The 15,037-nt window shown below is 44.4% G+C and overlaps 1 protein-coding gene across 4 annotated transcripts in view; it reads left to right on the top strand.

Moving 5' to 3' along the window:
- Positions 1-14,797, top strand: part of UGP2 (UDP-glucose pyrophosphorylase 2) — an 80,501-nt gene extending 65,704 nt beyond the window's left edge. For all 4 annotated transcript variants that reach the window (XM_066595497.1, XM_066595496.1, XM_066595495.1 and 1 more), the window contains 6 exons: positions 1,278-1,411; positions 6,087-6,384; positions 11,289-11,486; positions 11,604-11,846; positions 13,136-13,240; positions 14,426-14,797. In XM_066595497.1, the coding sequence (XP_066451594.1) occupies positions 1,278-1,411; positions 6,087-6,384; positions 11,289-11,486; positions 11,604-11,846; positions 13,136-13,240; positions 14,426-14,533 (1,086 nt within the window). In that variant the 3' untranslated portion in view covers positions 14,534-14,797. The remainder of the gene's footprint in view (positions 1-1,277; positions 1,412-6,086; positions 6,385-11,288; positions 11,487-11,603; positions 11,847-13,135; positions 13,241-14,425) is intronic.
- Positions 14,798-15,037: the final 240 nt, after the last annotated feature.

Below are 15,037 nucleotides of genomic sequence, written 5' to 3'. Positions count from 1 at the left end.
ATACCACCTGACCAGACCTCCCGCTAACCACAGTGCAGTTGCCAAACTTCTTCCCAAATTTTGAGGAACAGGTTGTGTCGCTGATAAAGCCAAAATCTGAACAACCAAAAACCATTACTGATGAATGAGGCCAGAACAGCAGTTGTTGCTTCAGCCGTAACTGTTTTGGTCGTCCAGATTTTGTTTTTTGGCGACAAAACCTTTTTGACATTTGGAAGAAGTTTGGCAACTGCACTGTGAGTAATGGGAGGTCTGGTTGGGTGATGTTGATTGAAATCCGTGGCGATGACTTCATAAACCTGATATAAGGACGGGCTCGACACATTCTGCTTGAGATGATGCCATCGCTCATGTTGCCTGTAATAAAGAGACCAATCACTGCGTTAACATGAGAACGAATAAAGTTACTTTAAAATGAAACGCGCCATTGTTTTTTTGGTGAAAATCTCTACCAATGTGGTAACACACACCCATAGGAAAAATTGGAGTTGAATCCAAGTTCAAAATGGCCGTCATATTGGTGACCTGGCCAAACAGGCTTCCCCTTTTCCCTGCAACTCGTATGCAAAACTGCCTCACCATCCGCCATGTTTTCATTCTTTATGGGGGTTTCCACACTTCTGAGACACCCTGTACTTCAGGCCTAATGAGGGGGATTTAGTGAGGGGTTAGTCTTTTCCTACTATTGAATCTTTGTAGTATTTCACGCTCCCTCTCTGTGAAGGTAATAGGGGGATATATTTTTTGGGGGGGGGAATACATGCAAATTTTTCAGAACCTTTGCGTGGCGCCACACAGTGCCAGCCTACATAAAGTTCGTAATATTTCAAATACTCGGTATTGCAGAAACGTTGCAGTTTTATGTTCAGCTGGTGGCGGGTGATAGTGTCAGACTGTGGTCTGGCTGCAGCACTGAGGAAGTGTGATAAACAAGCTTTCTTGCTCCGTTCAGGAAGCAAGAAGCGGAATCCCCGCGGCTGAACGGCTCAGTCTCTGGATGGAACTGAACAGCGCTGGCGGACCCTATTGACTATAATGGGGTCCATCCGCTTTCAACCAAGCTGGCCCTCTTTTAGGTGGAAGAAAAAAGGCTGCATGCATTTTCAGTTGCATCTGTGATGGAATCTCTGTCCGGGGGTTCCGCTGCACATGTGATCCACCCTCGTACATGTTCTGTGATGTTGGTCCGTTTGTTATATTTTGTGTTTACTTGATGTTTTGCTAGTGATACCTAATCGTGACTTTGGATGTTTTGTAACTTTTGACTGCTGCTTTAGCACTTGAACAAAACCTACAACACGGACGTCCCTCTTGTGTTGATGAATTCCTTCAATACCGATGAAGACACCAAGAAAATCCTGCAGAAGTACAGCCACTGCCGGGTGAAGATCTACACCTTCAATCAGAGCAGGTATTGGGGTCCATACATTCAGATGACTGCTTTATTGTAATTCTTTTTAAGCCTTTTCAGCCCAGTTTACGATTTATTCAGGGACTTTGTAGATAAAAACGTATACGGTAAACCTTAAGCTACGTTCACAAAAGCGTTTTGTCGACTGATCCAGTTTTATTAACCCTTTCCAATCCACTGTCTGACCTCTGAAGACATTATGATTTCAGGCTGTACAGCTCTGGTGTTGAAAGACGTCCGTCGGGGCTCTCTTACTGTATATTGCCAGCCTCTCTGCTGTTGGAGCCTATCTAATGTGTCCCCTCATGCAGTACTAGCTTTAGCCAGCAGATAGCGCAGTTGTATAACGGCAGAAAAAGAGTAAGCCCCCTAGGAAAACCAGGATACTAATTGGATTGGAAAGGGTTAAAAATGGAAATCGGAAACTGGAGCTTTCCGCTTACATCTGTCTTTGGCATTTAAAACATGGCGGGGCTTCTTCAATGAATGAGGCTCAGTGGTTAGCGATGTTGTCTTTGTAATGTTAGGGTCTTAGGTTCAAATCTCATCAAGGACAACATCAACTTTGAAAAACTCCATACAGCCATCACCCTCCGTCAGATCTGAATCTACAACTCCAGTCCTGCAAGGCAGCAGTGTTAATGGCTGAGCCACCACACCTGTTCTGTCATTGCCAGAGAAATAGAAGAGCAAGAAGAATGAAAAACACTGAGCCAATTCAGGCATCGCCATTAGTCAGACTTCAATCTACAATTCCAGCAGGGCTAAAGAGTGCGCTACCATGCTTGAGAAGAAAGCATAAACACAATGAGAACATACAACCTCCATGCAGATGTTGTTCATAGTCCGACAGGGACGTAGAACCCCAGTTTTCGAGGTGTGGTGGCTCAGTTGTTAGCACTGCTAAATTCCTTTGCCGCTATTGTAGAAGCTCCACAGCAATGAAGATTGCAGAAAGACTGAAAGACAAGACATACATTCTGCATCAGGGTCTGTTAGTAATGTTTGGTGACCCATAACCAAATGCTCAACTGCAACAAAAAACTTAACCCTTTCCAATCCATTTATTTTTTCTCATCCATTCTCCCCAGCTCCAAATAAATTGGAGCTGGGGAGAATGGATGAGAAAAAAAATACATTTTCCCTTCACCCTCCTGAACTGACAGAGTTCAGGAGGGTGCAGGTGCTCACTGCACCGTGGGGGGAATGCGGAAGTAATACTTCCGCATTCTCCCTTCCGCCTCCTGGTTCGGCGATCATGTGACCGCTGGGGGTCAGGTAACACCGGCGGTCACATGATCGCCGGCTGGAATCTCTCTGCATTACATAGTGCTAATTGAGAGCTATGTAATGTGTAAAGGAGGGGGGTCCTTGATGAGGATCAGTGCAGGAGTGCATCTGCACCCAGACCGACATTGGATTGGAAAGGGTTAAGAGTAATGGAATTAAACTATACTGTATATTCGGGATTGGACCCTTTTATGGTGTGGCTGTACATATGACGGCATCCTTCCTATGACCTTCTCTCCCCATGTCTGTCCGGAGATCCAGGACCTGCATGCTGTGCGGCTTCCAGCTGCGGGCCTTGGGACGTACTGCATTTATTATTTAGTACATGGAAGTATTTATGACCAGTGTCCTGAATATTTTTCTTAAAGCCTCAAAAGAGGAAATTGGGAACAGATCCCGGAATGTGCGGCTCGCCTGACACCGTCTAACCAGTGAGGAATGCTTATTTCAGGAAGATAATATTGTTCGGTTAGCGGTGACTCTGATCTCGCGTCTTCCTTCAGTTTCCTGAGAGTCCATGAAATATTAATTTTTCATATCTGATGTGCCTTAGTGATGCGAATGATTTCAAGGGGATTTCTGTCTGCCTATCAAGCAAATATGTCAAAATGTATCGTGCAGCAGAATATAATTATATCACTTAACTCTTTAAATCAGATTTCTTATGCCCTTTCATATCAGGACGTGATAAAGGTGTAGCGGCCAGCACCGTTCTAATGACAGGGAATGTCCAGGCTCAGACAAACATGGCTGCTTTTTTTTTCCAAACACAGCGCCGCCCTCGTCCATTGGTTGTGTTTCGGTATTGCAGCTCGGCTCCCGTTAACTTCAATGGAGCTGAGCTGCAATACCATACACAACCCTATGGACAGGGGTGGTGCTGTGTTTGGAAGACAGCAGCCATGTTTTTCTAACCTCTGACAACCAGCAGGAGTGATGATGGTGATTTAAATGAATGGGACAAGCCTGTATTACTCAACCACTGAAAATAATACGGTGTATTGAGAGGCAAACGTTGGAAGAGTCCGCATCGAGCCCCTTTAATCACCTTATCAGTGAAGACCCTGAGTAGCCGACCCCTAACAATCATATATATTGATGGCCTATCCTGAGGAAAAGCCATCAGTCAGAGGTGTAACTTGAAGCTCCTGGGCCCAATGCACAATCTGTAAGGGGCCCCCAACTATAATGCTTTATTCATAGTACTGGGCTCCCTATATGGGGAAGAGGGACCTTATGAACCCCCTAAGGCTCCTGGGCACGAGTGAAACTGCGTCCCCTATAGTTAGCCCCCCTGCCATCAGTTTTAAAAGGTTAGATACCCCCTTTAGTAATTCACATTACACTCATTTAGTTGTAACACCCCTTCACATTAGATAATTGGCGAGTCCAGCAAAAAATAAATCAATCAACAGAATGGGTGGGTGGGGTGTGTGACCAACTGCTCTGGGACTTAATTTAATATATGTATTCCCAGTAAAATGGCAAACCTTCAGCATCTTGTCTTTGAATTCTACATTATGCTGTTCCTCTGTACGACTTCTGGAAGTTTATGGATAACTTGTCAACTGGGTGTTACTATTTGTGGGAGGGGTCTACTCTTCACAGTCTGATCTCCAATCAGTGGGATGAAATGGAAAAACAAAAAAGGGCAGACTGCGCTCAAGGACAATGCTTCATGTGGCAAACCAATTAATAGGTACAAAAGAACTGGAAGGTCGGTCACTAAAAGCCCATTTACACGCAACGATTATCGCTCAAAATTCGGTCAAATGAGCGATTATCGTTGCGTGTAAATGTGGCCATCATGCGCTTTTCGGTTGAACAACGATTTTAAGGTGAGCTTAAAATCAATCGTTTAGCCACAGACAAGATAACAGACCGCACGCTGTGTTCTTAGTGGGTGTTGGCAGATTACATTGTATTCTGCTGACAGCCCATGCGAGAAAATGCAGCTGTGTGCAGAGCCCAGCGCTATGCAAACAGCTTCTGGAGGCCCTTTTACACTAAAATGAAGCTGATTAAGTGTTAATGGACATTAGTGTCCATTAACACTTTATGCAAAAAGATCGCTTAAGCTTTCAATTGTTTGAAAGATTGTCTTTGCGTGTAAATGGGGCTTTACTTGATCAGGGAGGTACATAAGCTCAAAAGTGTAGTTATCAAGTAGGTGGTCCAGAGGTACAGGAATGCACAATTGAAGGATTAATATTTGGGGTATTTATTGGAATTTAAGGCGATTTAAAACAGATTTCCTATGAAACAAGATTAAATAATATAAGATGAAAAACAAATTTTAAAAATCAGTATGGACTGTCTGACTGAAGGGCACGCCCAGTTGTCATTCATGAATCTTCTATGAGGAATAACCAAGGAACTGTACAATAATAGGTCATACGAAGGAAAGGAGGGCACAATGTCTTACTCCATGGGGAATATTAGGTATGCAGATCACATTTCTGGACTTTTCAGAACCTGTGCTATGAGCTCCATAACTTAAGTTTATGATGTTCCTAGTTGATGACCAGTTCCCCTAAATATGTAGGTGTCAGGAGAGGTGATGGGTTCTCCTAAAAAGGGGATGTCCGAGAATAAAATAAAGATTTTAAATGGCTGTGCAAGTGATAAAATAACAAAGGAAGCTGTACTTGCCTCTCTTCTTTACCCGGGAAACAACGGGGCGGCCTTGATCAAGATCCTGATGTCGGCACAGCCCAGCCAATCTGAGGCCACAGCCCAGCCAGTCGGCACGGCACAGCCCAGCCAATCTGAGGCCACAGCCCAGCCAGTCGGCACGGCACAGCCCAGCCAATCTGAGGCCACAGCCCAGCCGGTCGGCACGGCACAGCCCAGCCAATCTGAGGCCACAGCCCAGCCGCCCGTTCATGGCATTAGTGCTCACATCCTGGGCACCATGATGCCCAACAGTTATATAGATCATAAAGGCCATTTATTGTACTCTGCTTACAGCTGTTTCAGGTTTGTGCCGTGGTGTTCTTGCAGTAACTGAAAGCCTCGCCACCACCCAATGGCTGTACGTTTTGTAAGGGCGGTATTACCGCGTGCAGTCATTGGCTGCAGCTGGTGGGTGTGGTGTCGGCTGTGTGCCGAAACGGCTTTCTTGATCCGTTACGATCCAGGGTGTTATAAGAACTTGCAAGGCTCCGTCAACGATCCAAAAAGGCTTGCACCACTTACTTTCAGTAACCGTTGTTCTACTTCAGTACGATGTACTAGGGCAATGCTCTGTGCCGCCTTCCAGTGGAGGGCTTTGTGGTTTTCCTGTGTGTTCTATGAATTTTTTTTTATTTTCATACAATATCAAGAAGGAGGGTTTTCTAACCAACATCTCCTTTTTTTTTAATTTAATTTTATTTTTTTACAGATACCCAAGAGTAAATAAGGAATCCTTATTACCGATAGCCAAGGACTTATCCTATTCAGTAGAGAACGCTGAAGCCTGGTACCCTCCTGGGCATGGTGATATCTATGCCAGCTTTCACAATTCAGGACTTTTGGACACTCTTATAGATGAAGGAAAAGAATATATTTTTGTGTCTAATATTGATAATCTTGGTGCTACGGTGGACCTCTACCTCCTCAATCACCTTATGAATCCGCCAAATGGAAAGCGCTGTGAATTTGTCATGGAGGTTACAGATAAGACGAGGGCGGATGTCAAGGTGAATGTTGTCGCATGAAGAATATATAATATATTGTGTGTATGTGTATAATATATGTTTTATAGAATACATACCGTGTTTCCCTAAAAATAAGACCCTGTGTTATATAATTTTTTTTGACACAAATAATCACTAGGTCTTATTTTCAGGAAAGGTCTTATTCTTACCTAGGCTTGGTCCACGTCGCTCCCACTGCTTCCCACAGTCGGCCGCCACTCACACAAGATCACTTACTGGCTATGAGATCTATAAATCCCACCTCCAGGAAGTGATGGCTGCGATTTGGTTCTTCGACTGCTACTCAGCCAATTAATGCAGCGATGGACAAATTAATGTGATGGCTGTGATTGGCTGAGCACTGGTCGAAGAGTCAATCAACAGCCATCGCATTATAGAGGAGGAATTTAGGAATGAGCTGAGCTGTGGCCAATCGCAGCCATCACATTGGTTCTTCCACCGCTGCTCAGCCAACGTGATGGCTGCGATTGGCCACAGCTCAGCTCTTTCATAAATCCCTCCTCTATAATGCAATGGCTGTTGATTTGGCTGAGCAGTGGTGGAAGAACCAATCAAAAGCCATCGCATTATAGAGGAGGGATTTATGAATGCGTTGGGCTGTGGCCAATCGCAGCCATCGTATTGGTTCTTCCGCTCCTCAGCCAATCAACAGCCATCGCATTATAGAGGAGGGATTTATAAATGGGCTAAGCTGTGACCAATCGCAGCCATCACATTGGTTCATCCAGCGCTGCAATGATTGGCTGAGCACTGGTCGAAGAATCAATCACAGCCATTGCTTCCTGGATGTTGAATTTATGAGGACTGTAGGAACTGTGGTGAACCTCTAGAGAGCAACAGGAGGGACCTGGACTGAACCTGCTAAGTAATGTATTCTCCCCCCCCCCCCCCCCCCTTTTTTTTAAATGTAGTGTAACTAGGGCTTATTTTGAGGGTAGGGCTTATATTTCAAGCTCCTCAGAAAATTAGGCTAGAGCGTATTTTCAGGGTAGGTCTTATCTTTTGTGGTAACTGGGTAATATTATATGTCTATCAGCCTTCATATGGCTACGCTGATAAAATATTGTGGTTCTTGGAGTTTGACAATGTAAACCGGTTCCTGGTTATTAAGGCACAAAATAGGCTGCTCAGCGAGGAGCTGAATAATGCATGCCGGCCTTCATACAAAGGAAAGTAAATGTCAACAGTAATAAAATGTTACGGAAATACATGAAGAGACAGATGGTAAACTTGCATCAGATTTCCTGCCGCTCGTTATCGCAGCGCTCATAGGGGATAAGTTGTAGACAGCGCTCCCACTTAGAATGATTCACAATTAATTTTGTTTGCGGTGATTTGAAGGATTGGCTTTGGGGAAAAAGTTTAGCGTGATGTAAAATCTCTGCAGGATGAACATTCCTGTAATGAACGCACTTCAGAACATTCGAATCGATCGGATCTCCATCCTCCGTGGCCGACGGTAGATGTGGCTGCGGGAAGTTTCTGTAATTAAGTAGCAATGACATGTTACTTGCTTTGTAGCTGTATATAATGCGCTGATTCAGCCGAAAGAATACAAGACGCCGGTCTTCGAAGTGTCTGATTAGAGCCACCGCGCACTTTTCAAAGCTGTATCTGCTTTTTGTTTTTTTTTCATTTCCCTCATTCCTTGGTAGGATACCTTAAGAAGTGACATCAAGGGCTTTATAATGATTAGAAAGTAGTGAAGGTACAACTTTAGATTTAGTATACCCATTTATAACGCATGGGAATCTTCACCATTTCCACCCCCTCCATCCTGGAGAGCCCTTATGACCATTTCATGCTTCGTGCAAAGGTGATGGCTCTGACGTCTGGGAAAACCACCAAGCAGGTTCAAGGAACCCTGATTGGGAAAAAACTGATATGGACTCTCTTCCACAGTTTATAGAAGTGGGTGGAATCTAGAATGGTTTTTTGCGTCCTAAAGAAGACTGTTCATGAGATAGAGTCCCACTTCTTATGATGTTGGGTGGCCTTGTTTTCATACTCTTCTCTGTGCGCCCAACTCCCGGTGCTAATAATATGTCAAGTGGGTGGTCCCCACCCCTAACAGTCAATGAGTAACGTTGGACTTTGAAGTCCACTGTGACCCATTGACAGTGAGGAGGGAACCACCCACTTGACAGATTTCCCAGTGTCGGGAGATGAACCTAGGAGGAACCCGCATGAGTGGAAAAGAATAGTATAGAGGAAAACGAAAAACTGGGATAATGTCAACAAAGATACAGATATGGCCCTGCTGGCTTTACCCCACATCAGGTCCTCCTTTATAACATAACGCATTGTAGCACTTATAACAAATAGGATATTCTGTTCCATTCCTCATTCCAAAGGGGGAAAAACACAAAGAAGTGATCTAGAAAACACCCCTTTTTTTTTTCCTCCCATCTCCAGGGCTACTGAAACAATGAGTTTAGTAAAATGGGAGGGTCTTGGGCATCGGCTTTGACTTTGGCTACATAGCAGATTTCATACGATTAATTTGTTTGAAAGGATTCTGTCACCAGGATGATGAAGTTTGATCAGAGCTGAACTCTGAGTCATGGAGGAACTTTGAGTCATGGAGGTAGGCCGTGCAGGCTTCTCCCTGCCTGAATAATGCGGATTGACAGTGCTCTCCCATTTTATGTATAGGGAGAGATTGCATGCTGTGGGTAGGGGGGGGGGGGATGATGTGGCCCGCCTCCGTGACTCGGAGCTCAGCTCCAAGTCCAACTTCATGAACTTGGTGACAGAATCCCTTTAAGACCTACATTTTTTTGTCCTGTTTTATAAAAAAAAAAAAAAAAGAGGCTTATATATATATATATTCATATACTACGTTAAATTGGTTTCCCACCCTGGTGTATGATGGCATATATGCTTGGATATCTGATCCTCGGCGGTCTGACAGCTGGTCCCACTCTATCCCTGGGATGAAGTCACTGCGCCTTTGATATTTTCGCTGAATGTCGGTATGCCACGGCTGACTTTGGCCATTAAAAATCCCCTTAATCCCTCATTCCAGAAGGAATCCGTTAATATAAAAGTTCCATCTAAGTGCAGCTTAATGCTCTGCTGTTATACTAGAACAGGAATCTTCTCATGTGATGGGCAGAACTCAGAAGTAATCAATAATTTAATCTTTTTTCATTAGCGTTCTCTTAGACTTGACACTTCAATCCATTTTTTAATGCAGTTTTTGAAGTTAAAACCAGGAATGGAATAAAAGTTTTTCCTATAAATTTCCACTTCCTTTATGATCTAACCCTGACATTGGCTTCAAAAAGCTGCATCAAAACGGAACGCGTGAAATTGCCCTGGTGGTTATTCACGATTGTCCGGTTGGGTCCAAGTTTGATGGGAATATGATGCTACTTACACATTTGCACTTTTGGTCCTTTTGTCTTGAGTTGAACTCTCACATACTGAGGCTGAAGCCCTGATGGAACTGTTGCCTTTAATGTGAGATACAGAGACTACTTTGTCTCTATCTGGGGACGACACCTTTCTTCTATCCAGTTAATGGTTCCATCAAGGTTTTCATCTCAATGCTGTTCACATATACAAGACTGGATGAGGCAAAGGTGCAGCGTGAAAGCAGTCTTGGTTATCCACAAAATCTATTTAATAAGAAATTGCTCTACAGTGCTGGCCTTCGATAAAATGCACTATCCTACCAAAAGTAATTGAACACACGAGCAAGAATCAAAAGTAGTATTTATTTCCATATGTTAATACTTAGTGGGGCTCCTTTGGCCCTAATGACATTGGATGCTCTCCGTGGCATACTTTCTACTAACGTCTGAAACACTTCAGCTGGTATTTCCCTTTATTCATCCTGCAAACATTTGTCGAGTTCTTTCTGGATGCATGCCATTTAGATTTCCTGACATGATATCCCAGTTTGTCCCAAGGATGTTCAGTTCGGTACTCTGTGCATCCAATTGTGGAACATCTTTTTCCTCAAACCAGCGTTGAATCTGTGACAAGGCACGTTGTCTTGTTGGAAGTATGGCCGACCATTCCCAGAGTATTACCACATTGTCGGCAGCACATTATTGTCTAAAATGTCAGGGTACACCTCCGTGTTCATGGTTCTCGTCGCCACAACCAATGGGCCGAGAAACATGTAAAGCATCCCCAGATCGTAACGGAACCTCTGCCGTACTTACCTGTTGGCACAACACACTCAGGCAAAAGGTGTTTCCCAGGCGTCCGCCTAACCCAGGTATGTCTATCTAATCTGAACATGGGGTAGTGTGAGTCTTCACTCCATAGAATACTCTTCCATTGTTTAACTGTTCAATGACGACACTCCTTGCACCTTTACAGAGACGGACCAATGCATCTTCTTTGAGAGAACTGTCCAAACATTTTCAGGATGAATGGAGGGAAATACCAACTGAAGTTTATCAGAAGTTAATGACATCAGATACTCTCCATGGGATACTTTCTCTTAAGGCCAAACAAAGTATGAGCATATGGAAATAAATACTACTTTTGATCCTTGCTCAGGCGTCCAATTACTTTTGATAGTATAGTCTGTGTTGGCAAAACCCTCTTTCAGCTGCCTACATAATGTGTATAGTGGAAGGATTGGGCATATTGGAGTCCTGCATGCCTGATCTTTTCTTTTGCTCCCAGAATAATGACCTGCTGTCAAAGGTTTCTGGCAGCAGCTTATTCACCTCTTCCCGTTGAAGAATAGCCAGCATGCTCTGCTGAGCCAAGTGTATGCATGGTTATAGTAGAGTTTGGTGAAATGACTGTCAGCTCTTTTACAAATGTGTTTAAAAGGTGGAATTAGTATATTTGTAGAGTAATTAAATGTAATCTTGATCCTGACCTCAAGCGTATATTCTCTCTTCTGTACCCACCTATAGGGAGGTACGCTCACTCAGTATGAAGGCAAGCTGCGTTTGGTAGAAATCGCTCAGGTCCCGAAGCCTCATGTAGATGAGTTCAAATCGGTGTCGAAATTCAAGATCTTCAACACAAATAATCTGTGGATATCCTTGTCTGCCGTCAAGAGACTGCAAGAAGCCAATGCCATTGACATGGAAATCATAGTTAATCCCAAGGTAAACGTTGCAGGCTTATTCATTGCGTAATCTATTAGGTATTGCCGGGACCGTCTTGGTTCGGTACAAGGGTGAAGAGCGGTGAATAACTGGAATAAATCACCATTGTCCTTACAGACCCTGGACGGAGGCTTAAATGTCGTTCAGCTGGAGACTGCTGTGGGCGCTGCTATTAAGAGTTTTGAGAATTCAATGGGCATCAATGTTCCTCGAAGCCGCTTCTTGCCTGTAAAAACCACATCTGACCTGCTCCTGGTCATGTCCAACCTGTACAGCCTTAACGCAGGTTCTCTGACCATGAGTGAAAAGAGAGAATTCCCCACCGTGCCTCTTGTCAAACTGGGAAGCTCATTCACCAAGGTAAGCGAGGAAGCCGTCTTCATGGCCATTACCTACCATGTGTTGCTCCAGCATTGGTTCGCAGTCCACCAGAAATGTGAATACTTGCACGACTTCATAAACCGCTTTCGAGACTTACAGTATACTGTTCTCAACGTCTACTGGGTCTTGAGGAAAGTCGCCGTATCGGTCAGCTTCTCTACTCCAAAGAATAGTGTTAGGATGTGGGCACAGAATGCTTCACTGTTCATAGGCATCTTTCAGATACTTGCATCAACCCCTTCCTGCCCCATGACGGACATGTACCTCATGGGAGGGGTTTATGCCGTACATGTAAGGCTTGTAGATGGCTTGGGCTCAGGGGCGGAGCCTGCAGCAGGAGCTAACTAACTGATAACTGGGGCTCTGCTGCAAAGGCGGGAATCTCAGAGCACTCCAATCCCAGCCACTATCAGGTTACATGCCGCAATCGATAATCATTGTGGCATGTAATTAACAGTCATCCGCCTTCTGCTATGCAGTCAATGAGGGCCCAGTAAGACAGGGAGCATGTTATCAGGGGGGAGTATAGAGGGGTTTGGTTTAGGAGATATGGTATGCCTCCCTGAAGAGTTGCGTTTTTAGAGCACGCCTGAAGTTTTGTGTGCCAGGGATTGCCCGGATAGTTTTAGGGTAGCGCGTTCCAGAGAACTAGTGCTGCTCTGAAGAAGTCTTGGAGGCGCGAATGAGAGTTTCAAATTAAAGAGTCACTTTCAGTTAGCGAAGCAGAGTGCGCGGACTGGGTGGTGGATTGAGATGAGGGAAACCATGTAGGGCGGCGCGGTGCTGTGGAGAGTTTTGTGGATCAGGGTGGTGAGTTTAAATTGTATTCTGTATTTGACGGAGTGGCACGTTTTTATGACTCTTGCTTCTGTGTGAAAGCGACAGTGATTGGGACAACTATTGGGCGCTTCCATACCCGGCAGTGGTCCCATGTAAAAGCACCCGTAGAGTACGGTAACCAACAACCTAGGATCCTACTAGTCCCCTCCAATGAGTCTGCCAGGTCTCATAGACATCAGATTATCATCTGACCTGGAGGATATGCGGCAATATCTATGGAGAGGCATCGGCCATAAATATTTATCTTCCTACTGTATCAGCCTCAGATCGTCACCTTCATCCCATGAGGCCACCGGCTGTCACATCACAGATGGTTCCATCTCATTGACAGTCCGAGCCATGACATAAAGGTTAGCTGTAGCCGTGAGTCGATGATTTCCATCCGTCTTGTGACTCGGCACAAGATGACTTCATTTCTTTATATTTAGGTGCAAGACTACTTGAAGAGATTTGAGAGCATCCCGGATATGCTGGAGCTGGATCATCTCACCGTGTCGGGAGACGTGACCTTTGGGAAAAATGTTGTACTGAAGGTATGTACGGAGCGTTGTGACCCTGCGCTGCTCAGCTGTTCGTGACGCTTCACTCCATATCACTCTGTCAGGCGCTGCTGTGCGCCATTCGTCACAAAGGTCCTCAGACAATGGAGACCTAACGAGAAGTTGCAAAGCAAACAAGATTTGATTGTTTAAGGATCGGCATTGGAGTAATGGGCAGTGTCACAGCTGTTCACCGGTGAGAACGTAAGCCCTGACACACAAGTAGACTATTGTTAGACGTATTTGCATACAGGACATGACTAATTTAGTACAGTATGCATGAACTGAGTCATTGTATCTTCATGGTCTATAGGCATCATAACGACCTGACACACTGAAGAGCTTGTAGTGCCAGCCTGGCACCGGTGCCCGGGCAGTGTAGATATTGGGAAGGGGATTACGGATAATGGAGCAATTATAGGGCCACATTACTCTGTACACGTGTGACCAATGAATGATGACAATGGTGCAAGTGACAGATATAGAGGACGGGAGGAGAAGAACTCGGGGATGGGGTTTCTTTGTGCTTTCCTTTTGGTTTATCTGAAGTATGTTTAATCCCTTAGTGTCGAGCCAAATGTCCCATTTAGACGGGGCAAGCGTTGACGTCACCACCAGGTTGTTGGCGCTTATGTAGAGTGTTTAGACGGACCGTGTTTAGCTCACCCCCCCCCCCCCCCCCCTCTATGTTTGAGTACTTTTCAAAATGTCACTGCCACTTACTTTCAAAACTCTTATTTTTTATGCCCGCCACACCATATGTTTTATCAGCCGGCTATCGGCTAGTTCGCCATCCCGCACTTAACAAGCTCCTTTATTTCAAGTCATCCGTACGTTCTTAAGTGGAGTCCTGCTGTTTGTACTGTATAACCTCTCCTACACCTACAGTACTCCTCTTATGTAGTTATCGGCACGGGGGTTCAGCTGCCAATCCTATTTAATTCGAGGCAATGGCGGGCCTACCAAGGACATCTACAACAGTCACTTGAGCCCACGGTTGTACTTTTTTGCAAAGTTGTCTTAGAGGTTGTTTTCTTAAATGCAGGGAATGTTCTAGAAAAGAATCTATACTGATTGTGAGAAGGTTCATACCGGAACACAACCCACCGGGACTGAGATCTAAGTTCAGGAACAAGTACACTAAAGTCTTTTTTTTTTTTTTTTTCTTTCTTCTCCTAGGGCACGGTAATCATCATTGCCAATCACGGTGACCGGATCGACATCCCGCCTGGAGCAGTATTAGAAAACAAAATAGTGTCTGGAAACCTCCGGATCCTGGATCACTGAGCCCCCCTCTGCACATATGACTTTTTACAAACCATGTACAGTACATATTACTAACTCGCGACACGGATGGCCGCTGCGGCCTCGACTCTTCTGTCAGTATTGTAGTTGTCTGTGTCCTCCATAGTCTTTATTTAAGAGAAAGCCCAACCTATATTTGGAAGCAATAAATGAAATATTTAGTAATGTAATAAAGAGAGCTATATACCCTGATAATGTGCAATACCGTCCTGAATTGTGAGAAATAAAAGGACAAATCTAGCCTAATCCGCCTTTTTTTTAGAGTGCTTTTGTTGGTGTTTTTTGTGTGACCTCTTCAGAAAAACATTTCACACGAAATTGTGATGTTGCAGAATATCTCATGATCTTCCTCATCTTATTGTAAGACATTTTTGTGCATGCTTCATATGGCTGAGACAGTCTTGTGACCTTGTAACAAATTTTGAAACTTTTTGTGCTTAACCCTTTAAAGGCGTTTTTCTAAGAGAATAGTCATCTAAGAGATGG

This window comes from Eleutherodactylus coqui, chromosome 3 (assembly GCF_035609145.1).
Source record: "Eleutherodactylus coqui strain aEleCoq1 chromosome 3, aEleCoq1.hap1, whole genome shotgun sequence".
NCBI lineage: Eukaryota > Metazoa > Chordata > Amphibia > Anura > Eleutherodactylidae > Eleutherodactylus > Eleutherodactylus coqui.
This window is presented reverse-complemented; position numbering and strand designations above follow the sequence as displayed.